Source organism: Vombatus ursinus, unplaced genomic scaffold, assembly GCF_900497805.2.
Source record: "Vombatus ursinus unplaced genomic scaffold, bare-nosed wombat genome assembly UNPS02004677.1, whole genome shotgun sequence".
NCBI lineage: Eukaryota > Metazoa > Chordata > Mammalia > Diprotodontia > Vombatidae > Vombatus > Vombatus ursinus.
The window spans coordinates 1,123,464-1,149,255 of NW_020944455.1; the positions used below are offsets into that span (position 1 = coordinate 1,123,464).

General features: G+C 42.4%; 1 protein-coding gene and 1 long non-coding RNA gene across 2 annotated transcripts in view; one reads left to right on the forward strand and one right to left on the reverse strand.

Moving 5' to 3' along the window:
* Window positions 1–8,293: 8,293 nt before the first annotated feature.
* Window positions 8,294–10,529, reverse strand: LOC114025526. Its single transcript, XR_003567042.1, has 3 exons — window positions 10,441–10,529; window positions 9,780–9,892; window positions 8,294–8,480 (listed from the first exon to the last, which is right to left on the reverse strand). It is a non-coding gene; the product is annotated as an uncharacterized LOC114025526 (long non-coding RNA).
* Window positions 10,530–23,728: 13,199 nt separating this feature from the next.
* The window catches only part of VSIG1 (V-set and immunoglobulin domain containing 1), a 36,879-nt gene continuing 34,815 nt past the window's right edge, over window positions 23,729–25,792 (forward strand). The window contains exon 1 of the mRNA XM_027838899.1: window positions 23,729–23,777. Coding sequence (XP_027694700.1) covers window positions 23,729–23,777 — 49 coding nt within the window. The remainder of the gene's footprint in view (window positions 23,778–25,792) is intronic.

Genomic DNA, 25,792 nt, shown 5'->3' on the forward strand with positions numbered 1-25,792 from the left:
TATCTATCTATCTATCTATCTATCTATCTATCTATCTATCTATCTATCCAAATAATATTTATATAAGCACTTAGCATAGTTCCTGGCATATAGTAGGCACTATAAATACTTATTTCCTTCCCCCCTACTTGTTGTTTCCTCTGGTAAAATATAAGTTTCCTAAGGGCAGGGTCTGTTTCACTTTTGTCTAGCACAATGCGGGGCACATGGTGGGTGCTTAATAAATGTTTTGTAAATTGGTTGATGTTGTTTCTGCCTAGTAGTGCATGAGTTCATTAACATGATTTCACTTTTGTGTTTATATGTCCAAGGATGATCACAGCACCTGGCACCTAGCAGGTGCTTAATAAATGCTGTTGATTAATGTATTGATCAATTAAGAGTCTCTCCTGTGGTCACAAGCAGGCTAGTGTATAAATATCCCAAGGATTACCAGGACTAAAGAAATTCTCTCTTTAATTGGCTCAGCCCCCATCTCAGCCCGAGCTGAGGAAAACCTCTTTTGGTCCCAAACCATGTTCTTATAAGGCTGAACACAAATTATTGTGAATAATCATACACATTAATAGCTGCTTCAAGAAACATAGAAAATGTAAATAAGCACATTAGGGAACACGCTCCCACTTGTAGGACATGACGGCATCTTCCCCCTTAGCCCCAATCAAAGGAGAAACAGGAACTAAGTGGTTAGACAGGTAAATGGAGGGCTGCCTCCCCACTCCAGGGAAGCAAGAGGGAGAAAGGCACTATGGGCCGGATCTCAGTAGCTTCTGGCCCAGGTTCCTGTGCCTCACCATGAGGTTTCAGCCTAATTTGTTCTCCCTACTTTCTGTTGCAGAGGCAGCAGCCAGTCCCTCAGTTCCCTCCTGGCTTGGCAGGAGAAGCATGGGGAGGAGGCTAGGGGCAGGGACCATTGTAGTCCAAAGCTAAAGGCAGGACCACCTCCCTCTCCCCTGTCTTGTGAGGCTTCTTTATGTTGTCTCTGCTGTGTGGTTTTGGAGTAGAAGGAATTTCCTTCCCATAGCAAATGTCCACACCGCCCCCCCCAACTTAAGGAAATGTGAACAAAATGCATCCTTACCTATGGCAGGCAATGCCCTCCCCTTCCCCCCTCCCAAGTCTCCGTGGTCACTTCTCTGAGGAAGTGATGTTATTTGGGTGAGAGTAAGTATAAAGGGGACGGTTGTATGTGAAAATATCTGCATCAATAAATATCTGTCAGATAAATATTTGTCAGTCAACAATAGTACCACGTTAATACAAAGAAAGGTTAAAAACAGACCCTGCCCAGAAAGAACTCACAATCTAATGGGGGACATGCAAACAACTATTTGCAAGATAGCAGTGTGTGTGTGTGTATACACATATGTGTGCTCATCATGTGTGTATGTACACACACATGTATGCACATACATACATGCTCAGTTGGAGATAATTTCAGAGGAGAAACAGCATCAAAGTGCTTAGTTTAAGGGATGGGATGTAAACGCGTGGGTTGTTACCTGTATACATTCTATCCATGATGTCCAAATTGGCCCCCAGAGCCCATAAGCTTGCCATCCTTCTCTCCTACAGTTCCATCAAGTTCTTGGGCTTATGCCCATAGCAGGGGTGGAGTTCAGTGTTTTTGATTGGGAACAGCAGTTCCCAAGAATCTGTCTCAACCTGTCTCAATCTCCTTCTCTGTAGAACAAGAAAAATAATGAGGAAGTGTAAGAAAAATTTAGCAGCATTCCTGAAGAGGGATCTATGTAGGAGAGGAAGTATGGTGTCACGATAAAAGCACTCGGTTAAGAGAGAAAATCAGAGCTATATTCTTGGCTGTGATACTTGGTGAACATGGTTGTGTCTCTTTACTCTCTGTGCCTCAATTTTCTGACCTATGAAATGGGTACATCTAACCTTGCGGCACCCCTGCCAGTCCCATAGTAGATATACCACTCACTTTTCCATTAAGGGAACCCAGGCTACCAGGTTTAGACCAGGTCCAGTCTAGAGAAGATCCTATCTTTAACAAGAGGGGTTAGACACTTTGTCCTCACATTCATTTGCTCATTGTCTCCCACTCTCGATCCCCTACAGGCCATTTTACTTATTGGTTCACATTTATAACTTCCTCCAAAGGGGGGAGAGTAGTAAAACAAGGTACTCAGTGACTCAGGTATGAGGCAGGTAATTTACTCCTATGCAGTGGGAGACCATCCACTGAACCCAGCCCTCATGAGTATGCTCAGATTGGAAAAGTCATTGTCAATTTTTGCTTACTATTTGGTATGTTGTAACAGCTACTGCTATTCTGTTTTTCCTCTGAGTCCTATTCAGGTTTCTAGTAGCTCATTCTTGTTAGAACCATGAAAAGTTGTGATTCTCATTCCTGGGGTCCACTAAGCAGATTTGTTCTTGTCTGTGTTCTAATGAGGCTGGTTGGAATGATCAGCAGTGCATACTTCACGAATTCAGCATTGAACACAGCCTGAAGAAAAGCAGCCATCTCAATGGTCTTCCCCAATCCCATCTTATCCGCCAATAGAACACGTTTTCTTCTTTCATTATCTGGGCTATCAAGAAAGGTCATAACTTCCTTCTGGTGATCGAAAAGTTAGTCATACGGTTCTCAATACAACATCAGGTCGTCATTGCTGATAAATCCATGAATTCATCATCTCCTTATATAGCCAATTCTTCTAGTCTGGGGATTTTGCTTAAAACCTTATCATTAGGGAAGATGGCTTTTCCCAGGGCATCTTTCCATAACTCTTGGAGAGCGCCATTCTTGGTCATTTCTTTTGCATATCTCCAGTAATTGGCTGCCCACTCTGGCTTTAGCGACTGGTTTGCCATTTCCTTCTCCAGCTCATTGTACTGATGAAGAAACTGAGGCAAATAGTCTCTGTGACTATGGCCACTACCACTGGTGATCACTGCTTTAGTCTTGGTCTCAGTCTTAAGTATTTCTTGTCACCAGTAAATAGTTATAGATAGAATGGACTCCCTACCATCTCAGAATGCAGCAGATTATGCCTGTCTGAAGATTTGATCTCCACATCCTTATGGCCTTTTTGTTTTTTTGTTTTTTTTTTTTTTGGCTGGCAGGGAGAGAGGGAAGGGAATAAGCATTTATATGCTTAATAAACATCTACTATGTGCCAGGTGCTTTACAAATATTATCTCATTTTGGCCCCCCAACAACCCTGTGAGGTAGGTGCTGCTATTATGGCCATTTTACCTTTAAGGACATTGAGGCAAATAGACATTAAGTGACTTGCCCAGGGTTACACAGCTAGTAAGTATCTGAGGCTGGATTTGAACTCAGGTCGTCTCGACTCCAGTCCCAGCCCTCTATCCACCTAACTGCCTCTAGATTGGTGAAGTACATAGTCTCTGGGTTTGGATCGGCTCTCTGATGATACATTTGATAATAAGTTTCTCTGAGAGCTTTAAGTAGTTGCATGTGGTCAGCTGTTAATTCACTGTGAGCTCACAGAGCTAGTGTCCCAGGTAAGAAGCATACCAGGTGATCCATCTTGACCCTGAAATGCTCATGAACGAGTTTACCCAGAAAAGACAGTTTGCTAAGCTAAGATTTCCAAAGTAGGTATCTTTTGACCCTTCCTGTGGCTTTAGCATACTCACACAGCAATTCATTATCTGTCTTCCCTCCCTAGACCCATCGATTTGGCAAATATTCATAGTTAAATTGGGCTCCAAAACTCTAGGCTAGGTAGGAGTATGTTGGAGTCAGCTCAGACTTGCTCCAGAGAGCTGATTGTTACATTTTTTTTTCAGTGTGATCATTTACACCTCAGAAAATTAGCAAATACTCCAAATAGGGGTTTGATATATTAATGTTTCGTGGATTGTTTAGACAGGAAAGTGAATGGATAAAATGTTAAAAATGCAGATTAAATTTGAAAGTATATCATGGGTATATTTTTCCCCCTAGAGAGCTAGTTGTTAAACATTTGTCAGTACATCCTTGCTTCCTTCCAGTTGAGTAAAGAAACCAATGTTGGTATTGATAAACATAGAAATGAGGCCATTGTTCTTTCCTGCTGGAAAGAACATGTTCTTTTCACTTTATCTACAGCCATCTGGAATTTCATCTCTCCAGTGAGAGTAGAGAGCACTCTAGATTCCAATTGAATACTTGTTACCTCTACCACAGTGCTGTCCACCAAGGTGGGTGGGCAGCACCATTGCCAATGTTTAAATCAGAGTATGGGATCCTCAGGGTGGTTAGGTGGCTCAGTGGATAGAGTGACAGACTTGGAATCAGGAAGACCTAAATTCAAATCCAGCCTCATACACTTACTAGCTGTGTGACCCTGGGCCAGTCACTTCACTCTGTTTGCCTTAGTTTCTTCATCTGTACAATGAGCTGGAGAAGGAAATGGCAAACCATTCCAGTATCTTTGCCAAGAAAACCCTAAAAAGGGGTGACGAAGAGTTGACCGTGACTGAAAAATGACTGAACAATGGGATCCTGGTTCTAGATTGAATGGGTTCTGTCCACATCCTGGACAGACTTCTAAGTACTTACCATTTATTTGGAGATAGTTTCTTTCTAGAAAAAGACAAAAGATATTGGAATTTGGTTAACCCAGGGTGTGGATAGAACTTTCAAATAGACTTCCATCTGTAGTTTTTCCAAAATACAATTCTGCCTTCACCTATGCCTTCCTTGATTTTTTTCCAAGCCTGGTTCTTTCTGGATTTTCATTTCCGCCTTTGAAGGAAGCACTCATTGTCTTCCTTCTCTCACGGGAACATTGTCAGGCAAAAAGAAGCCAGATAAAGAGGAGCCAAGGCTGTGGTCAGCTGGTGCCTTTTGAATGCACCCCCAGTTCTGATTATTCAGCCACAACCAGTCAAACAGCTCCTGTTTGCCATGCGGTTAGCAGACTGAAACCGATGACAAAGTCTTTCCAAAGGGCTTCCATTCCACCTTATCACAGCTCTTTGGGAAGCATGCTCCCCAGCTTCTTCCATGTGGGGCATTGTATTAGCATTTCCCTGTGCATATTCATAAGGGCTGGGCTCAGGAGCTCCTGTTGCAGCTAGACACAAAAGCTTAACGGCCGCAAAACCCCCTGAGATAATGCATTTCTACCCAGTTTGGGAAGAGAGGAAATTAACATGAGATCAGCCTGGAGACTTGGGAGGAGAGAAGAAGGGTAGCTGTCCCATAGCAGTGACACAACTGGGGCAGCAGCCAGTGTCTGCCATGTCTCCCCTTCCCTTTTATAACATCATGAGAGATGACCTCTATCTAAATGGACAAGCTAGAAGGTGTGTGTGTGTGTGTGACTGTGCGTCTATTTTATCTCAGGTATCATCCTAAGAGAAACAGGCGAGGCAGGGCAGGATCTCTCCTGCCCCAACCTTATTTCCATTTGTGGTTTTTTTTTTAAATGTATTTGCTAAATTTGCCATTATTTTTCATAAACACTTGTGATTGAGCCTGTCCATAGGTTGCCCTGGGTATCATTGTTTCTGATATGAAGACATAGTAGGAGCCACACAGGAAAGAAGGATCTTTCCAAGCACAGGGCTGGGAGCTTGTCCCCCATCCTATTGTTAGAGAGTTTTGCTCTCTAACTGGGGGCATAAGGCCAAGCCATTTCAGAACAACTTTTGGAGGAGCAAAATTGTGATGAATTTGGGCCCCATTTTATGCCTACCTCATAGATGATGGTCAAGGTTGCAAAAGAAATACTAAACACAGAACACTTCTATATACCCATTTGACCCCAAGTAAAACAGGATTCATTACCTTAACTTATAACTACTGTTACAATCTTCTTGGAGGTCCATCAATAAACATTTATTAAGCACAGCCTAGGTGCCAAGTGCTGTATTAAGTATTGGGGATACAAAGAATGTCAAAAGATAGTCCCTTGCCCTCAATGAGCTCACAATCTAGAGAACATAAAAGGGTTTGTGGAACTGCTAATTTGTCAGTTTACATTTCACCTCAGATCAGTACTGAGTTGTTTCGGCAATTCCCCTTACATATCTGCTAGTAAAAGAGCTAGGCTTGGGCCAATCCTCTGACCTGTGGCCATCTTCCCTAAGAGCCCTGGAGCACTTTCCAGGGCCTCCTTCCCCATCTCTATTCAGCTCTAATCCAGCATGCCAGCCTCCTGAGCATTCAAGGTTGCCTCTACTCTAAGACATGTCCATCCTGGAATAGGTACTTACTGCCCCCAAATCGGAAAGAGCAAACACAGAAGAAGCAAGCCGGGTGTTGGATTGCCTAGGCAGGAAATCTACTTTAGCTGACGTGCATGGTGACTGGGGTTAGGGAATGAAGCCAGCAACTTCTCTCTCACCCATTTCTTGAGAAATAGCTCAGAACAGTACTGCCATACTTATAGTTGGAAAGGAAGAGAGAGCTGAGGGGGCAGGCTTCCTTCCATACATTCTGAGTCATCAACTTCCACCTCCATGGCCAATAGTGAGAATCTTCATCATCTCACAGTGCAAGTCTCTGAATCGCACACAGCTGGAAGTAGCCCTTCTGCCACCCCCAGGGCTTCCATATGGTTGTCTAGATCTCAACTCTAAGCATGTTCCATGAAGGTGGCCCTCAGTACATGGATAGAATAATAATCCTTGCCCCACTTACCTCACAGCATTAGTGGGGAAAAAGCACTTTGCAAACCATTCGTTTCAACATGCACTTATTAAAGGGAGTCAATATGGTATAGGGAAAAGGGACCTAGATATTAAGTCATAGGTTCATTGTTGTTGAGTCCTTTCAGTCATGGCCAACTCTCCATGACCCCATTTGGAGTTTTCTTGGCAAAGATACTGGAGTGGTTTGCCATTTCCCTCTCTAACTCATTTTACAGATGACAAAACTGAGGCGAACAGGGTACAGTGACTTGCCCAAGGTCACACAGCTAGTAAGTGTCTGAGGCCAGATTTGAACTCAGGAAGATGAGTCTTCCTAACTCCAGGCCTGGCATTCTATCCACTGTACCACCTAGCTGTCCCAAAATGCCTAAAGTTTATCAGTTTTGTTTTTTGTTGTTTAGTCATTTCAGTCCTGTCTGACTCTCTGTGACCCTATTTGGGGTTTTCTTGGCAGATACACTGGACTGGTTTGCCATTTCCTTCTCCAGCTCATTTTACAGATGAGGAAACTGAGGCAAACAGGGTGAAGTGACTTGCCCAAGGTCACACAGCTAGTATGTTTCTGAGGCCAGATTTGAACTCAGGTCTTCTTGACTCCAGGTCCAGCACTCTGTCCAAGCTTTAAATCCCAGCTTTACTATTTATTTACCTCTATGACCTTGAGCAACTCACATCACTTCTCTGGGTCTCAGTTTCATCGTCTATAAAATGAGCAGGTTGGACTAGATATCCTCTAGTGTTTCTTCTAGCTCCTATATATAACCTTGGGAAAGTCACCTCATCACCTCGGACCTCAGTTTCCTTCTCTGTAAAATGAGAGTTTGGACTAGATGGTCTATGTGGTCCCTTCCTGCTCTAGATACATGCTCCCATAACTAGAAGACCTCCCAGTTTGTTTGTTTCAGTTTTCTCAGCTTTAGAACTATGGTCCCATGACTACATGGCCTGTACCATTTCTTCTAGCTCTAAATCCTATGGATTCAGTGGATTATTTCCCCTTTTCACCAATTTCACGACAGAAAACAAATATTTTTAAAGTGCTTACTATGTGCAAGGGACTAACATGGGAAAAAAGGAACTAACATTCCTCCCCTCAAGGATCTTACAGTCTCCTAAAATAGCCTTCCCAGCTTTCCCTCCAACAATATCCCACTGGGACAGCAACCATTGAGTTGTCAACTCCCTGAGGCAGGGAAATTTCAGGTTGTAATGGGAATTCTCCACGACCACATGTAGGTAAAACACTTGAATGAGCAATGGATAGATGCTGTGGACATTTTTGAGAAGAGAATAAATAATTCCCTCTCGTTGGGTGATTTCAACATTCACTGGTCATGCATAGGGCTGAACGACATAATCTGATTCTTTTCCTGTTCTGAGATTATTGGCTTCTTAGTTCCTGGTGTCAGTTGAATGACAGGGGATGCTAATGGGCATTAATAAGCATTTTCTAAAAGCAAAATGACTCCTTTTAAAAGAGTGTGATTCTTGGGGCAGCTAGGTGGCGTAGTGGATAGAGCTCCAGCCTTGGCGTCAGGAGAACCTGAGTTCAAATCTGACCTTAGACACTTGACACTTACTAGCTGTGTGACCCTGGGCAAGTCACTTAACCCCAGATTGCCTCATAAAAAAAAAAGAGTATGATTCTAGGAAACTCGTCAACAGCAATATTTTGTTGACTGTGGCAGAAGATATATTTGGTCCCAATGGAAAGGCCCAAATTCCTCCCAGACGGTGGTGTTGTAGGGGACTTTCCAGAGCTGGATACATAGGCAGCAGTTCCAAAGTTCATGCTGGATCAAGCAGTGAGAAAGCTTTTTCAGGACAGGTTTGACTATAATCTATGTAAAAGACAAAGAAATTAGTCATGTTTCTGAGCTCAGCACTGCTGATTGGATTTCTAAGAACCATCCTGATAAAAATAGACCAGTTCAGTTTAACTCATTTAGAAAGCAATATGGAATCATGCTTTGAAAATGACTGAGGTTCATACTCTCTGACCAGAGACCCTACATATACCCCAAGGAGATCAAAAACAGAAAGAATGGTTCCATATTCACCAAAACGTTCCTCGTAACACTTTTTGTGTTAGCAGAGAACTGGAAACCCATAGATGCCCATGCATCTGAGAAAATTGTGGCATGCGAATGTCACAGAATATAATTGCACAATAAAAAAATAGCAAATGTAAAAAATTCCAAGACATATGGGAAGACATATAAACCAGTGAGAAGTGAAATAAGTATGAAGGAATATACACAATACTTACGATAATAGAAATGCAAAGAACACAAAAACTGAGATTAAATGCCGTGTAATTATTATGACCAAGTTTGACTCCAGAAAAGAGTTTAGAAAATGGAACTTTGGAGGCAGCTAGAATGTGCAATGATTTGAGCTCCAGACTTGGAGTTAGGAGGACCTGAGTTCAAATCCAGCCTCAGACACATAACACTCACTAGCTGTGTGACCCTGGGCAAAGTCACTTAACCCTGATTGCCTCACCAAAAAGTCAAAAAAAAAAAAGAAGAAAATGGAACTCTTGTCCTTCTTTCAAAGGTGGGGAACTCTAGTTGTGGACTATTGTACATGTTGGCAGACATGGTTGATGTATTAGTTGCTTTCATTGAAGTGATTTTTTTTTCTCTTCATTGTTACAAGAGATTGTTTGCTGGGGTAGGGAAGGGGAAATGAAGATTATATAGATAGCAAAATTAAGGTTTTCTAAAAATAGATCACTTCAGGAAATTTGGATGAAACCAGGAAAGTTTGCCTGCTCATTTTTGATGGACTTCTGGAGATTATATCTCTTGAGTAGCCAAGAAAAAGACAAGAATATTGAACTGGAGAAAAAGAAGACTGTTGCTTCACACAACATCCCTACTGATAACTCTCCAGGAAATTACTTTGAGGAAACTTTAGCTCTTGTTAAAACATTCCATCTGGGCAAAATCCTATGATTTTCAGAAGTTGACAAGAAGGAGTCATTCTTTAAGTAATATGGAGGTGTAGATATAGCAATGGAAGTTTTCAATATTGTTGGATGCACAGTGAATTCATCAGCTTGGACTTTGAAAATGAATGCACAGAAGATGGAATTGTAACGATGGCTATTCTGTGGCACATGCTTAGGGCTATACCTTGGCCATTTCCAGGATATGTTCTGGTGGGGGCTGCTTCCCATGGAGTGATATGCCTGTACCTTGTCCATGTGGGTCTCCAGTGTGATTCCACATCTGGAACTGCTCAGTGCCTGAGGGTTCAGACAAACAATTCCTTTAATAAAAACACATCCAATGCCCCTTGGTAAAAGCAATACTCAAAGTGGTTAAAAAAAAAAAAAGCAGTCCCAGAAAGTAAAATCAGGTAAAAGCCACCAATGAGGAGATGAAAAGCACTCACAGGGAGTTCCCTGGGGTCTTAGGATCTCTCCAATACATCCTACAGTTATTTTTATAGCTTCCTTGCCCAAAGGACCCCCAGCTGGGTCCCACATAAATCCACCTGGAGGCAAAGTGAACTCAAACTGCCATAGGGCTGCTGCACAGTCTTGAGTTACACTAGTTTTGGATAGTGCTGTGGGAGTATGGGCTTAATCAAACCTCCCTGGTTCCACTAGTGGCCTGGCCCGTCATATACTTCCTGAGAGACATATGCTTTGGCATAAAAAGTCATGCACAGCCAGAGGCTTCTAGTTTGTCCCCATGTATGGTCCCCCACCCCCACCCCATGGTGTTCCATCAAGAAAGATTCACCACTAAATAGCAACAGTCCTTAAAGGGAAAGACAATTTCTACTCACTCTCCTCTTCTGAATGCATGGCTTTCGACTCTCAAAGTTCTCCCTTGGAATTCTTGTGGAAGGGAGGTAGAGGACTGCCTACATGTGGCAGAAAACACGCGTGCTAACCTAGAAGAGCCTGAAATTGGACATCAAGTCTCTACTTGCCTCTTCTGCATTATATTTCTCTTCCTGAACTCAGGTGATCAAACAGGGATCACGAGATAGGTATTTCTAGCATTGGTGGCAGCATTGTGAGGTGCTGGTTACTCATTTGGAGGTGCTTCCTGTAGCTACTGCAGTGAATTTTGGAAGAGAGGATGAGCCACCAAGTCTTGGCTCCCTGGAAGATGTGGGCCTTGAGAAAGTTGTGCAGAAAGAGAAGAGTCAAGGTGAAATTGATATGCTTATTCAACAAGGTGTTTCACATTTTAATGTTTTGACCCTTAACCTCCTGGGAAAGTAGAATGAGGACAGATTATTCTATCATGTTTCAAGTATTTGTCAAGGTATATTTATAACTTTTTGAGGTTTTAAGCATTTTTTTGTGACAGAAGAAATCAATAGTCATCCTAAATCTGATCTAGTCAGGTAGTAGGTCAACAAGCATTTATTCAGTGCTTACTATGCTCCAGGTGCCATGCTAAGTGCTGCGGATGCAAGGAAAAGTCCAAAAACATGGTCCCTGACCTCAAGGAGCTCATGTTTTAAAGGGGTGACAATAGGCAAATAAACTGTTGGTGAGTTGTTTTCAGTTGCATCCTACTCTCGGTGACATCATTTGAGGTTTTCTTGGCAAAGATACTGGAGTGCTTTGACTTTTCCTGCTCATTTTACAGATGAGGAAACTGAGGCCAACAGGATGAAGTGACTTGTCACCCAGCTAGGAAGTGTCTGAGGCCAGATTTGAACTCATGGAGAAGAGTCTTCCTGACTCCATGCTCAGCACTGCAGTGCCACCTAGCCACCCAAAATAGCTGTCCCTGGAAGGAGGGAAAGCACTAGCCATAGGAGTGCAGGTAGAGAAAAGGTGACATACATATGGGTGTATAGATAGATAGATAGATAGATAGATAGATAGATAGATAGATATAGATATAGATACAGATATATACAGATAGATATAGATATATAGTATATAGTATATAGTATAGTATATAGGTGGAGAAAGGCCTTCCACAGTAGGTGGAATTTGAGCTTAGTCTTGAGGGAAGTCAGGAGGCAGAGGTAGGGAGGGAAAGCATTCAAGGTATAGGTGATAGGGACTGAGGACAGACACAATTCTAAGATGGAGTGATGATTCTAAGATGTGTAAGATTCAGTAAGAAAGTCAGTGTTGCTATATTATAGAATATATAGAGGGGAGCAAAGTATAAGAAAATTGGAAAGGTAGGAAGGTGCTAGGTAGGAAGGAGCTTTAAATGCCAAATGACATTTAACATTTGATCTTAGAGGTAATAGGGAGTCACTGGAGGTGATTGAGTAAGGGAGTTGTCTAGTAAGTTGCACTATCAGAAAATCACTTTAGCAGCTGAGTGGAGGACTGAATACAGCGGGGAGAGACTTGAGGCTGAGGGACCAATCAGGAGTCAATTGCAACAGTCTAGCTAGGTGGTGCTGCAGTGGATAGAGCCCCAGGCCTGGAGTCAGGAAGACCTGAGTTCCAATCTGGCCTCAGACGCTTACTAGCTGTGTGATCCTGGGCAAGTCACTTCACCTCTGTTTGCCTCATTTTCCTCATCTGTAAAATGAACTGGAGAAGAAATGGCAAGCCACTCTAGTATCTTTGCCAAGAAAACCCCACATGGGTTCATGAAGACCATGACTGAACAACAACACCAGGAGAGAAGTGATAAGGACCTGAACTAGGGTGGTGATTGTGTGAATAGTTGTTTGGCTGTTGTCCTTGGTTCTTGAAGAGGACCAAAATGACATCACTATGCTAGGGTCAAGTTACAGTGTGTCCGACTCTGGTGCTACCACAGGTCGGGCACAAATAGTTCATGTGAACATTCGGGGTGGATTTTCTAAATTTGTGCGTCTCACGTTTCTTTTGAGCTACTTCAATTCTGCTTTGCTCATAAAGCACAGCACCTTATCCGATGTGGACACACCATGCTGGGTGATCCTGTGCCAGTGTCTCTCATGTCATTCAATCAATTCCAAAGTTCTTAAGAAAGACCTTGAGAGTATCCTTGTATTGGTTTTGTGAATGGAAAGATATTGTGAAGGTAGAAACAACAAGACTTGGCAATGGATCACATGTGTGAAGTGAGTGGGAGAGTGAAGTTGAAGAAGATTCTGGGTGACTGGGAGGATGCTGGTGCCCTCAGTAGTTAGAGAGAAGTTTGAGATATGGGCAGGTTTGGGGGACAATTCACTAAGTTCTGTTTTGGACATGCCAAGTTTGAGCTACCCACAGGATATCCAGTTTGAGATGTCCAAAAGGTGATTGGTGATGCCAGAATGGCACTCAGGAGAGAGATAAAGGTTAAAAAGAGAGATTTAGGAATCATCTGCATAGAGATGATAGTTGAACCCAAGGGAGCTAATGAGATCACCAGGATAGTATTGACAGAGAAAAGAAAAGGGCTGGTCCACACAAGGGCCTTGGGAGACACCATGAATCACTGGATGTGACCTGGATGAAGAATCAGCAAAGGGACTGCAAAGGAGTAGTCAGACAGGTAGAAGGAAAACTAGGGGAGAAGAGAATATATAGGAGAGTGATCGATAGTGTCAAAGGCTTTAGAGAGGTCAAGAAGGATGAGGATTGAGAAAGTGCCATTGGATTTAGTGATTAAGAGATCATTGGCAATTTTGGAGAGCGTTTTTGTTTGAATGATGAGGTCAGGTGCCAGATTGCAGTGATATGAAAAGAAGGAGATACACAGTTATTCCTTCCACATCACGACTTTCTCCATCATGGATTCGATATGTTGCAGGCAGGTTGGCATAAGAAATTATGTGGAAATTTTGGAGGAGTTTTGCAGAGGCTGAAGATGACAACACATAAAAGGTTTAGAAACTCAGAAATGCATAAAATATATGTATAGTATTGTATGATACCAACATATTTTATCTTTTAATACCATAATAATTCAGTCTTCTTCTCTGGTACAAAGGGAGGGCTAAAACATCTTCTGCAGATTTTCCCAATCAAGGGAACATTGTGCCCCTACCCCCCATGATGTGGAAGTGATAACTGTATAGAGAGAGCTTCTCAAGCAATTTGGCTTTGAAAGGGAAGAGAGATCCAGGGTGAGAGCTAACAGGGATGGTATGCCCAGCTAAGGGGTTTTTGAGGATGGGAGGAGGCATGACCATGTTTATTACCTACAAAACAAGGAAGAAGTCAGTTGCTAGGGGGAGGTTAAAGTTTAGTGAGATAGGCATGATAGAAGGGGTCAATCTGATGGAGAAAATGGCATGAGATGGAATCAAGTTTGCATGGAGAGGGTTTTGCCTTGGCAAAGAGAAGGGCTACCTCTTCGTGGGATATAGGTGTGAAGAAGGAGATAGTGAGTGATGAGAGATGAGCAGGAAGGGAGAAAGAGGACCTCTCAGAGAATGGCCTGGGTTTCTTTTTGGCCATCTATGGGCCAAGTTTCTCGGCTGAGAGGATGGCAAGGAGGGAGGACTGTGGGAAGTTTGAAGAGGGATGACAAGGTTAGGAATGTCCACTGTAGCAAGTGGGAGAGTTAACCAATTAGGCTGATATGAAAGGGTAGTCTTGCTACAGTGAGGGCTTAATTGAGATCGTGTAGCATAAATTTGTGGTAGATCTGGGTCATGCTTTTGTGACTTTCTCTAGATTGGCTCAGCAGTGTATGAATAGGAGCTAAGTCATTAGTGATAGGAAGAATCTAAGGTTGGAACTTGGCAAAGTATAATCATGAGAAAATAAAGAGGTAAGGGATTCAAGTGTAGACAACAGTACAGACCAGTATATTGATCTATTTTGCAAATACATTAAGTAAGTACCTTTCTAGAAAGGACTGTAGAGAACCTTTTTTGGGGAGATGCTCAAGATGAGCCAGAACCTAAGCTTTGTTTAAGAAATTATCCTCAGAGGTCTACCTAAGCTTTAAGAAATTATCCCCAGAGTTCTACCTAAGCTTTAAGAAATTATCCCCAGAGTTCTACCTAAGCTTTAAGAAATTATCCCCAGAGTTCTACTCCGTGCTGTGATATAGTCAGTCCAAGACAATGAGAAAAAAAACCTGATCCTTTCCCTTTATAGGCCATCATTCCCCAGGGCATGAATCTGATCTGCATGAACCCAGAATCCCTCAGTGGGAGAGGGTGACCCCTAAACACCCACCCCAAGCCATGGGTCTGTTATAGAATCAAAAACAGAAGACAGAAGATGATAACAAAGGAGTGTCGAACTCTTTCTAATGGTAGAATATATTCTTCTAGCAGTGTGGGGGCAGGAAGTGAAGGTGTTGGTGAATGGGAAAATTAGTTCCTCCCCTTTTACTATACCCCACCTTCATGTGAGCAAGACTCTATGTTCCTAATCCTTTCCATACATGACTTTCTAGTCAAAGCCCTCAACTCTGTCCCTGGGGAGAGGGGAAACCAGGTTCTTTAGCCTACACTGAAAGATAAAGGATGAAAGCTACCTGGAACAACCAGAATCAGCAAAGCCAACCCCAGCTCTTCCCTCAGAGGAACTGCTATTAGGCTCAGTTGTGCCTAGGGTCTTTTTTTTTGGTCAAAATTTACTTAATCTTTCTCTCTGTATGAGAAGTTATAAAATATGAATCAATAAAATCTTTTTTTTCCAATCTAGCCCTGAGACTTCATGCTGTGAATGTTCCCAACAGTTATGAAAATCTATCCATCTCTCTCCTGGGGTACCTTACCTGACAAGGTCACAGAAAAATTAATACAGTAATAATGACCACAGTCTGAGAGAAACCAATTTCTTTTAAAGTAAATGGCAAAGCAGAAAGCAAAGAGATTCTTAATGAACAAGGATTGATAGAGCAGATTTATCTGTCCTTAGAGAATATCTGAGTGGGGGAAGAGGCAGAGGATGAGATTGTATAATTCACCAGGCTCTGTTTCCATGGCCACTGCAATCACTCAGCCTGGCTCACACAGACCCCTGCTTCTCAGGGACAACTCTTCACATCCTCCCCCCTGCTCATTTGCTCCCTTCTCGCCCCTTGCCAGGTTTCAGCTCTCCTGGTCCTTTCTGATGAGAGGCAGGGAGGCTGCCCTTTCAGAAACAGTCACAGCCCCCAGGGGACTGAGTAGACAGACGCTGGGGAATTTATGTCTGCCAACAGGCACAGAGGTTCAGTGTCCCTCTACACGTAGTACGGTCTTGTAAGAACAATGTCAGAAGTGTTAAAGCTCAGAACGTGCTGCCACTGACTATGAATTACAAAATGGACTTTTTTCAAGCTATGTTTGGAGCAGAAGGAACATCAAAGAAGAGCTAATGATAATGGATGATGGTGAAAAGACAGACCTGCTCAAGACTCATTGTGCATCTCTTTTCACTGCCAAGGAGCTAGATCTTTGGAATGGGAAGGCTAGAACAAAAAAAATGGTTAGCAGGGAATTGAGACCTACAATATGCAAAATGCTAGGCAAAGAGAACCTAGCTGACCTTAATGAATTCAAGCCATTAGACCCAGATGAACTATCCATCTTACAGACCTGGAATAGCTGCTAGTTCCAACTGATGAGCTACTGTTGGTAATAATTGAAAAAGGACTGGACGTAGAGAATGTCCCAATTTTTTCTTTTTTAGGGAAAAGGGTAAATTGTACAAACCAGAGGTCTGTGAGCCTTCACTCTGATTCCTGGCAAAATTCTAGGACACACTATTAAAAATAGATTGTGAGCATTTAGTAAATGTTGGGTTGAGTATGGATGAGGTGTTTTATGGGAGCAAACCTTTCACAACAATCCTATGAGCTAGGTGCTACAAATACCCCCATTTTAGATGCAAGGAAACTGAGGCTTGGAGTAGCAAGTTGACTTTCCTAAGGTTACACAGCTAGTAAATGGTGGAACCAAGTCACAGATATAGCTGTCCTACCTGACAGTCTAGTGTTCTATCAAGTGCACCATGCTGCCTCTTACAGGGCCCTGGAGGAGCTACAAGAATGAAAAATGGCATAGGGCCAGCCCTCAAAGTGCTTACAGTCTAATATAGGTAAAATACAGAAATAAATGTAATACAGCTTAAAATACTATAAGAGGAGAACAAAATGTTATGAGAGAGAGAGAGAGATAGACAGAGATGACCTCTAGCTGGGGGACAACAGGTCATGCCAGACTAACTTCTTTTCTAAGAGAGTTAATAGACTGGTAGATTAGAGAGATGCTGTTAAATGTAGTATACTTAGATTTCAGCAAACCATTTGACGAAGTTTCCCATGTTACCCTTGTAGACAAGATGGCAAGATGGGATCTGGACAACAGTACAGCTATATGGATTCAGAAATGGCCAAATGACCAGCCCAAGTCACTAATGAGTCCAATTGATCTTTGAGGGAGGTCTCTGGTGGAATACCCCAAGAGGTATGTCTTTGGTCCCTTAACTAGTCAGGTAAAGGTGTGTGTGGTCCAGATCTAACATAGCAGAATTTAATGGAGAAAATAGGATCCTAGATCTTGAATTGTAATGGACTTCAAAGGCCATCTAATCAAACCTCCTTATTTTGTAGAGAAAGAAAATGAGGCCCACAGAAGGGTAGTGAGTCAGCCAAGGTCACACACAAGATCCTAGAACTAGAGTTGAAAGGGACCCAACCATCCATCTAATCCATCTAGTTCGTTTTACAGAGGAGGAAACTGAGGCCCAAGGAAGTGAAGGGACTTGGCCAAGGTCACTCAGGTTGTAAATGACAGAGCTGGGATCCAAAGTCAGGTATCCTGATGCCAAATTCAACATTCTTTCCACTGTACCACTGGCCTCTTATGCTTGGGGCACCAAAAGCTCAACTTCACAAGTCCAAGATACGAGAGATATAACTAGCCAATGATTTCAATGAAAACTATCTGTGAGTCTTAGAGAACTGCAGCCTGAGTGTAAGTCAACATCTAGAGATAGGTGTGGTGTATTTGAAAGAGAACTGGACTCGAAATTGGGAAATATATGGGTTTGAATACTCCCTTAGACATTTCCTAGCTTTATGTCTATTAACCTCTCTGAGTCTCAGTTTTCTCAATCATAAAATGTAAATAACAATACCTATGGTGCCTGACTCAAGGGGTTGTTGTGAAGATCCAGTGAGATAATGTACATAAAGTGCTTTGGAAACCTTGCAGTGCTACAGAAGAAATAGCAATTGGCATCATTAGCGTTATTAACAATGTCCTGTGGCTGCCCATCTCAAGCTACATGGATAAATGCAGAGTATCTAGGACTAAGGAGTGTGACCATGATGGTGAGGGAACTTGAGCTGATGCCCTATGAAGATTGGTTGAAGGAACTGGGAATGTCTAGCCTAGAGGAGACTCAAGAGTGACATGAGGGGCAGCTAGGTGGCGCAGTGGATAGAGCACCGGCCTTGGAGTCAGGAGCACCTGAGTTCAAATCTGACCTCAGACACTTGACACTTACTAGCTGTGTGACCCTGGGCAAGTCACTTAACCCCAATTACCTCACCAAAAAAAAAAAAAGAGTGATGTGAGAACGGTTTGGAAGCATTTGAAGGGTTCCTTGTAAAAGAGGAGTTAGATCTGTTCATCTTGGGAGATTGGAAGTCTTCAAGCAAAGGCTGGCTGACCAATTGTGGTGATTATGTAGAAGGGAATCTTGTTCCAGTACTGGTTGGGCTGCATGACCTCTCAAGATTCTTCCAATTCTGAGATTCTAGGATTTGTAACTCCCAATTTCCCATCTACCATCTACCCAATGCTACCATCTGCCATTGATCCATATCTCTGATTTATTGTTCCAAGTCATGTGACATTGGCAAATGTAAGGACCGAATTACAGGAGCCTCTATCCCAGGAAATGTCTCCATTAGTATTTCCAAAAAGATGCAACCTACAGCGGAATTGACATCTGAGATACTACTCTATTCCTTAAACCCCACCCCTTTTCAGTTTTCTGGGAAATAAGATCATGGATGGCATGTTAGGTGCTAGGAAGACTTTTTATTTTCTTTTCTTTGTTTTTTTTTTTGCCTACACAAATGGATTACCTCTAGCAGTAGTGGGTTCCCCTTCACAGGTTGTTTTCAAGAAGCAAATGGATGGCCAGTTTTTAAGTATAGGTTGTAAAAGGGATTTCTTTTCTGGGACAGGTTGAGCTAGATGGTACTTAAAGTATATTCCTGCTCAGAGATTCTGCGGTTTCGTGATTATTATTCAGAAAGCCTTTAACAAGTCTCACATAATGAAACTAAGGAAACGACCTCATCTTGGCATTATGCCAATAGGTATTTGGTTTAATTTTCTTATTTAAAAAAAGTCAAACCTTGCCTCTGGGAATTGGAAGAAATTGGTTGTTGGGTCCAAGGCCTCTTTGGTTTAGGCGAGTGTGTGTGTGTGTGTGTGTGTGTGTGTGTGTGTGTGTTTTTCCAAAGCAGGGTCTTCCATGACAAAGATTTGTATGCTACGCAAACATGAAGGAGTGGGCGTACCCAAACACTTTAATGCACACAGCTTGTTGAGTCATACTATCGGTTAACATATAGTTCCTGGTACTAACCCTTTCCATCTTCTCTGCTATCATTAGGTAAGCAATCCCAGGCCCCTTAGCACAAACTGACTCATGCTTATTGCTAGAAGACATTCCACCTGAAAAGACATTTCCCACTGGATTCTGTTCTTCAACACAGGAAGTAGGAATTCCCCAGTGTGAAGGGATAGGAGTTAACTTTACCTTTCCCCGTATATTCCCTTCCTTGGTGCTAAGTACCAGTATTGTATCCTTCCCAGCCTCCCTCATCAATCCTCCATCTTCCTACCCACAACCACATCCCTCAAAAAGTTGTCTGATGGCTAGTTCGGACAGTTTTCGGTGAGTCTCTGGGAAATACTTGGAGAAGTTTCACAATAAGATCACCATAGGGGAAACTGAGGCCCAGGGAAGGGCCTAACTTTCCCAAGGTCACACACAGGATCCTAGATCTAGAATTGAAAAGACCCTCAGAAACCATCTAGTCTAACTCTTTCATTTTTTTTTTGCTTTTTTTTGGGGGGGGGGAATGAATAGTTTTTTTTCTTTTTTTTTAGGCAATTGGGGTTAAGTGACTTGCCCAGGGTCACACAGCTAGGAAGTGTCAAGTGTTTGCTCTGAGGCCAGATTTGAACTCAGGTCCTCCTGACTTCAGAGTCAGTGCTCCATCCACTGCGCCACCTAGCTGCCCTCTTCTAGCTCTTGATCAAAGCCCCCAGGGCTTAAGTGACTTGTCCAATTCAGCCTTCCTAGCATTGTCTGCCAGCATCTTCTCATCCACCCCAAGTGGTCTGATTCCTTCTTCATTCCTCTCGTACATAGACAGAGGACATGGATGTGAGTTGATTATGTTGGAATGATCTTGAAAAAAACCCTGAAGGGGTGAGAAAGAGGGATGCACTGAGAGAAGGGGGAAGGGAGAGGTAGAATGGGGAAAATTTTCTCACATAAACAAGGTATGAAAGGAAGAGCTTTTACAGTGAAGAGGAAAACAGGGGGAGGGCAATGCTTGAACCTCACTCTTATCAGAATTGATTCAAAGAGGGAATAATATATATATATATATATGTGTGTGTGTGTATAGAAATGTAACTTATCCAATAGGGAAATAGGAAAAGAATGGGATAAAAGAAAGGGAATGGGGATGATAAAAGTGAGGACAGATTAAGGGAGGCAGTGTTTAGAAGCAAAATAGACTTTTGAGGAGGGACAGGATAAAAAGAGAGAAAGGAGAAACAGAAGAAAATGGGATGGAGGGAAAAACACAGTTAGTAATCATAACTTTGAATGTGAATGGGATGATCTCACCCATAAAATGGAAGCAGATAGCAGAGTGGATTAGAAACCCGAATCTGATAAATGTTGTTTATAAGAGACACACTTGAAGCAGAAAGACACACGCAAAGTTAAAATAAAGGGCTAGAGAAGAATCTAATATGTTTCAGCTGAAGGGGTAGTAATCATGATCTCAGACTAAGCAAAAACAAAAATAGACCTAATTAAAAGAGATAATCAGAGAAACTATGTTTTGCTAAAAAGTACCATAGGCAATGAAGTAATATCAAAAAATAATTTATAGCGTTTCTCTAATAAAGGCTTCATTTATCAAATATATACTGGGTATAGAACTGAATCAAATTTATAAAAATAAGAGCCATTCCCCAGTTGATAGTCAAAGGATATAAATAGGCAGTTTTCAGAAGAAATCAAAGCTATCTAGAGTCATTTAAAAATGCTCTAACTCACTACCAATTAGAGCAAGGCAAATTAAAACAACTCCGAGGTACCATCTCACACCTATCAGAAATGACAGATGCTAGAGGGGGTGAAGGGAAATAGGTACATTAATGAATTGTTGGTGGAGTAGTGAATTGGTCCAACTGTTCTGGAGAGCAATTTTGGAACTAGGCTCAAAGGTCTATAAAACTGCAATTTGACCTGGCAATACCACTAGTAGGACCAATATGTACAAAAATATATATAGCCATGCTTTTCTGGTGGCAAAGAATTGGAAATTGAGGGGATATTCATCAATTGGGGAATGGCTGAACAAGTTGTAACATATGATTGTAATGGAGTACTATTGTGCTGTAAGGAATGACAAGAGGGGTGGTTTCAGAAAAACATGGCAAGACCTATATGAACTGATGCAAAGCGAAGTGAGAAGAACCAGGAGATCATTATGCACAGTAACAGCAATGTTGTAATGATGATCAACTGTGAAAGACTTGGCTACTCTGATCAATACAATGATTCAAGACGATTCCAAAGGACTCATGATGAAAAAAATGCTCTCCACCTTCAGAGGGAGATCTTTTGAACTCTGAATTCAAATTGAAGTATAATTTTCTCACTTTCTTTTTCTTGCTTTTTTTTGAAACATGGCTAATATGGAAAAATGTTTTGCATGATTTCACATGTATAATTGATATAATATTGCTTGCCTTCTCAGTGGGTAGGGGAGGGGATGGGAGGGAGGGAGAGAATTTGGAACTTAAAATTGAAAAAGAAAAGAATGTTAAAAATAAATAAATAATAAAAATTTTCAAAATAAAAATTCAAACAAACAAAAAAAAAGAATAAATGCTATCACCTCTTCCCTTCCTTAGAACAAAGAATTTTTTTAAAAAAATAGTTCAGCAAAATTAGTTAACCAATAAGAATTTATTACATGCTTACTATATTCAAAGCCCAGTGCTAGGTTCTGGAACCAATGCATCAAAAAGGTCTGACACTATCTACAGTTTTCCATCTCCATGGTTTCCCACCTTTGCAAAGGAGGGAAGTGACTTCTCCAACTATATCTCTTCTTTGGGGCCAAGCTCCCCCAAATGATGTTAAAAACTCCTCTTTGTGTCTTTGCTCAGCTCATTGGGAGCCTCAGTATTCCTACAGCCCTTACAAGAGGCCCTGGTTTGAGATTCATCCACTGTTTACTGCCCTTTCTACCATCTTCTGTGCGTGTCTTTTTCAAAGTTAAAGCTAATACCATTATCTCATGTACCCCAACTGAGAGTCCTAGACCTGCCCTCACCCTCCACCCTCCTTTCTACCTTTAGTTGCCTCTCCAGCTCAACCCATTCTGAGCTTTTGCTCCCGAGCCTGCTCTTGGGATTGTCCACACTTGCTGGTCACCGTTTATTACCTGTCGTTGCTTCCAGCTTCCATTATTGATTTTCAAGAAAATATGCACATATCAGTGAATCGCCTATGCATCTCTGAATGAAAATTTCACAGTTGGAAAACAACTGGTTCCATTGAAAGGGATTTTAAAACCTCAGTGTTGTCCCTGACTTCACTTTCTCACCCCAGCAAGAGACACATTCAACCAGTTGCTCCATGTTGTCATTTCTACCTTTACAACATCTCTCTCACTGTCCCTTTCTTCCCACTCATGAAGCTACCACTCTAGTTCAAGGCCTCATCATGTCTCACCTGGACTCTTACAATAGTTTCCTATTTGCTCTTCCTGCTGCCAATCTTTCCTCTTTCTAGTCCTTCCTCTTTCCAATCCATCCTCCACACAGCTCTCCAGGGGGTTTCCTAAAGCCCAGGTCTGCCCATATCACTCCCCTCCTTCAGTGGCTCCCTAGGGCCCTTTGGCTAGAACTCCTACTGCCTAGCCTGGGATCTGAGGGCCTTCACACTTCAGCTTCTACCTAGAGAGGCTTCACACCACTCCTCTTTGTGCGTTTTCTATTCTGGCCAAACTGGTCCACTCCCCAAGCTCAACATGGACAGTGGCACCTGAGCTGAAGATCTGGGCTTTCCTGGACCTCCCTGCAGGTGCTGAGGTGCCTAATCAATCAATCAATCAATCAATCAATCAACATTTACTAAGCACCTACTATGTCCCAGATACTGTGCTAAATACGGGGGTTATGAAGAAAGGCAAAAGACGGACCCTATTCCTTCTGGATTCAAATCTATGTTCTCTTAGCTTCTAATGAATTCACTGATTTCTGGAAGGATTAAAAGAAGAATACAGAAGGATTTCATGTATTTTCCATGTCATTTTGGTTATGGGTAGCTCCAGATGATTCCCTACCCCATTATTTCACAAAGGAGGAAACTGAGGTTCACAGAGAACAAGTGACTTGCCCAAGGTCACACAGCTAGTTAGTGTCCAAGGTGGGTTTTGAATCCAGGTTCTCTGACTCCAGAGCTAGTCCTCTACCCTCTGTTCTACACAGAAGTTTGTATCCTTGTAGAATAAACTTCAGACTTTGATCTAAATATTCAAAGCTGCCACATTTGACCCACCAGCTTTCCCTCATTTTTTCGCCTCTTTCCAAGAAGAGCTTTTGTGATTAAAACAACAACAACAACATATATGTAGAAACTCCTGAGAAACTCTTACCAACACTTTAAGGGTTTCCGGTCCCACAAGGGTTTATTATTAACACACTAACAAATGTACCAAGTATACACATACCCATGACAAAGGTTTCAGAGAAACCTAGACCTACTCTGGGAAAGGTCTGAACTGATAAAGAAGAAAAATGAGTGCTTGGAGGCGTATTGACTTGGTGATGGTCATGAGATAAGAACAACAAAGGCCCAGTGAGGAAAAAGAAAAGTCAAGTAGAGGTTCAGCCCAGAACAGGCAGCAGGCAGCAGCCAGCCCCCATTGCCAGGCTCCCCTCCACCAAGATGCCTTCTGTGGTTTTGAAGATGGTTCTTTTCATGGCAAGCCTTCTAGGTGAGTCTAAGAAACCGCCCCTAGCCCCAAGCCACAATACTCTGAAGCTGATTAGAAGAGAGATTGTATTGAGAGACAGCATGGCCCTAATGGCTTCCGAGCAGGCCTAGGAGTCAAGAAGACCCAGGGCTTGAGTTCAGCCTCAGGACCCTCTCAGCGGCCCCCAGGCAGCCCCCTAAAACAGGAGTTCATAATCTTTGGGGTCTGTGGATCCATTTGGCCATCTCCGGAAATCTGGTGACCCCTTCTCAGAAGGGTGTTTGGAAATTCATAAAATAAAATACATTTGATTTCAATTATATTGATATATGTACATCAATTGATATATAATTTTATTTAATACATTTATATATAATATATTTTATTATATAAAATATATATGTATATATATTTAAAGTTCACAGACTCTAGGTTAAGAACCTCTGCTCTAAGACTATGAATTGCCCATCTACATCGGTGGAAGGAGCCTCCTCACTGAGACAGTCAGGACTCCCCTGCCCGACATAGATAAAAGATAGATCATTCAATCGCCAATAAATTTATTAAGTGCTTACTTTGTGCCAGGCATTGTGCTAAGGCTGGGGATACAAAAAGAGGTAAAAGACAGTCCTTGCCCTCAAGGAGCTTATGATCTAATGGGGGAGATAATATTCAAACAAATATATGCAAAGCAGGCTGTATGCGGGCTAAAGAGGAAATAATGAACAGAGGGAAGGCACTGGAATGAAGAGGGGTTGGGGAAGGCTTCCTACAAGGTGGAATTTTAGTTGGGACCCAAAGGAAGCCAGGGAAGTCAGTAGTTGGAGCAGAGGAGGGAGAGAGTTCCAGACACAGGGGACAGCTAGGGAGAATGTCCAGAGCAGGAGAGATGGAGGGTCTTGTTTTTTTGAACAGCCGTGAGACCAGTGTCACTGGATTGAAGCGTATGTGTAGGGTAGTAAGGTGTGAGAAAACTGGAAAGGTAGGAGGGGGCTGGGTTCCGAAGGGCTTTGAATGCCAAACAGAACATTTTGTATTTGTTCCTGGAGGCAACAGGTAGCCATTGGAGTTAATTGAGTGGGAGGGATGACATGATTGGACCTGCACTTTAGAAAAATCACTCTCAGTCACTTGAATGGAGGATGGACTGGAGATGGGAGAGGCTTGAGGCAAGCTGACCCACCAGAAGGCTGTTGCAGGAATCAAGGCATGAGATGATAAGGGCCTGCAACTGGGTGGTGGCAGCGTCAGAGGAGAGAAGGGGGCATATTAGAGAGATGTCACAAAGGTAAAATCAGCAGCCTTGGCAATAGTTTGGACATGGGTGAGAAATAGTGAGGAGTGCAGGATGACTCCTAGGTTGTGAGCCTGAGAGACTGGGAGGATGGTGGTGACTCCCATGGAGGGGAAGTGACCTCTATAATAATAGGGGAGCGGGCTTAGAATGTAGGGGGAAAGATGATGAGTTCTGTTTTGGACACATTGAGTTTAAGCTGCTTGGTGGACATTCAATTTGAGATGTCTGAAAGGCAGTTGGAGACGCAAGATTGGAAGTCAGCCGAGAGTTTGGAGCAGGATAGGTAGATTTGAGAATTATCAGCATAGAGATGGGAATTAAATCCATGGCAGCTGATGGAAGTGAAGTAGTGATCGAGTAAAGTAGTACAGAGGGAAAAGAGAAGAGGGCTCAGGGCAAATTAGAGGGCGTGATCTGGATGAAGATCCAACAGAAGAGACAGAGGAGTGACCAGATAGGTAGGAGAACTAGAAGAAAGAGAGAGGTATCCCAGAAACCTAGAGAGAAGAGAGTATCACAGAGAAAGGAATGATAACAATATCAAAGGCTACAAAGAGGTCCAGGAGAATGAGAATTGAGAAAAAGTCTTTGGATTTGGCAACTAACAGCCCAATTGAAAGAATATTCCTTTCCCTTGTCCTTATCCTAGAAAAAGTAAGCTACTGGGCCGAAGCTCTCTGATTATTCACTAAGTTGCTGTTTCAGTATCCAATATATAATAAGTTTCAAGGGGGAATTC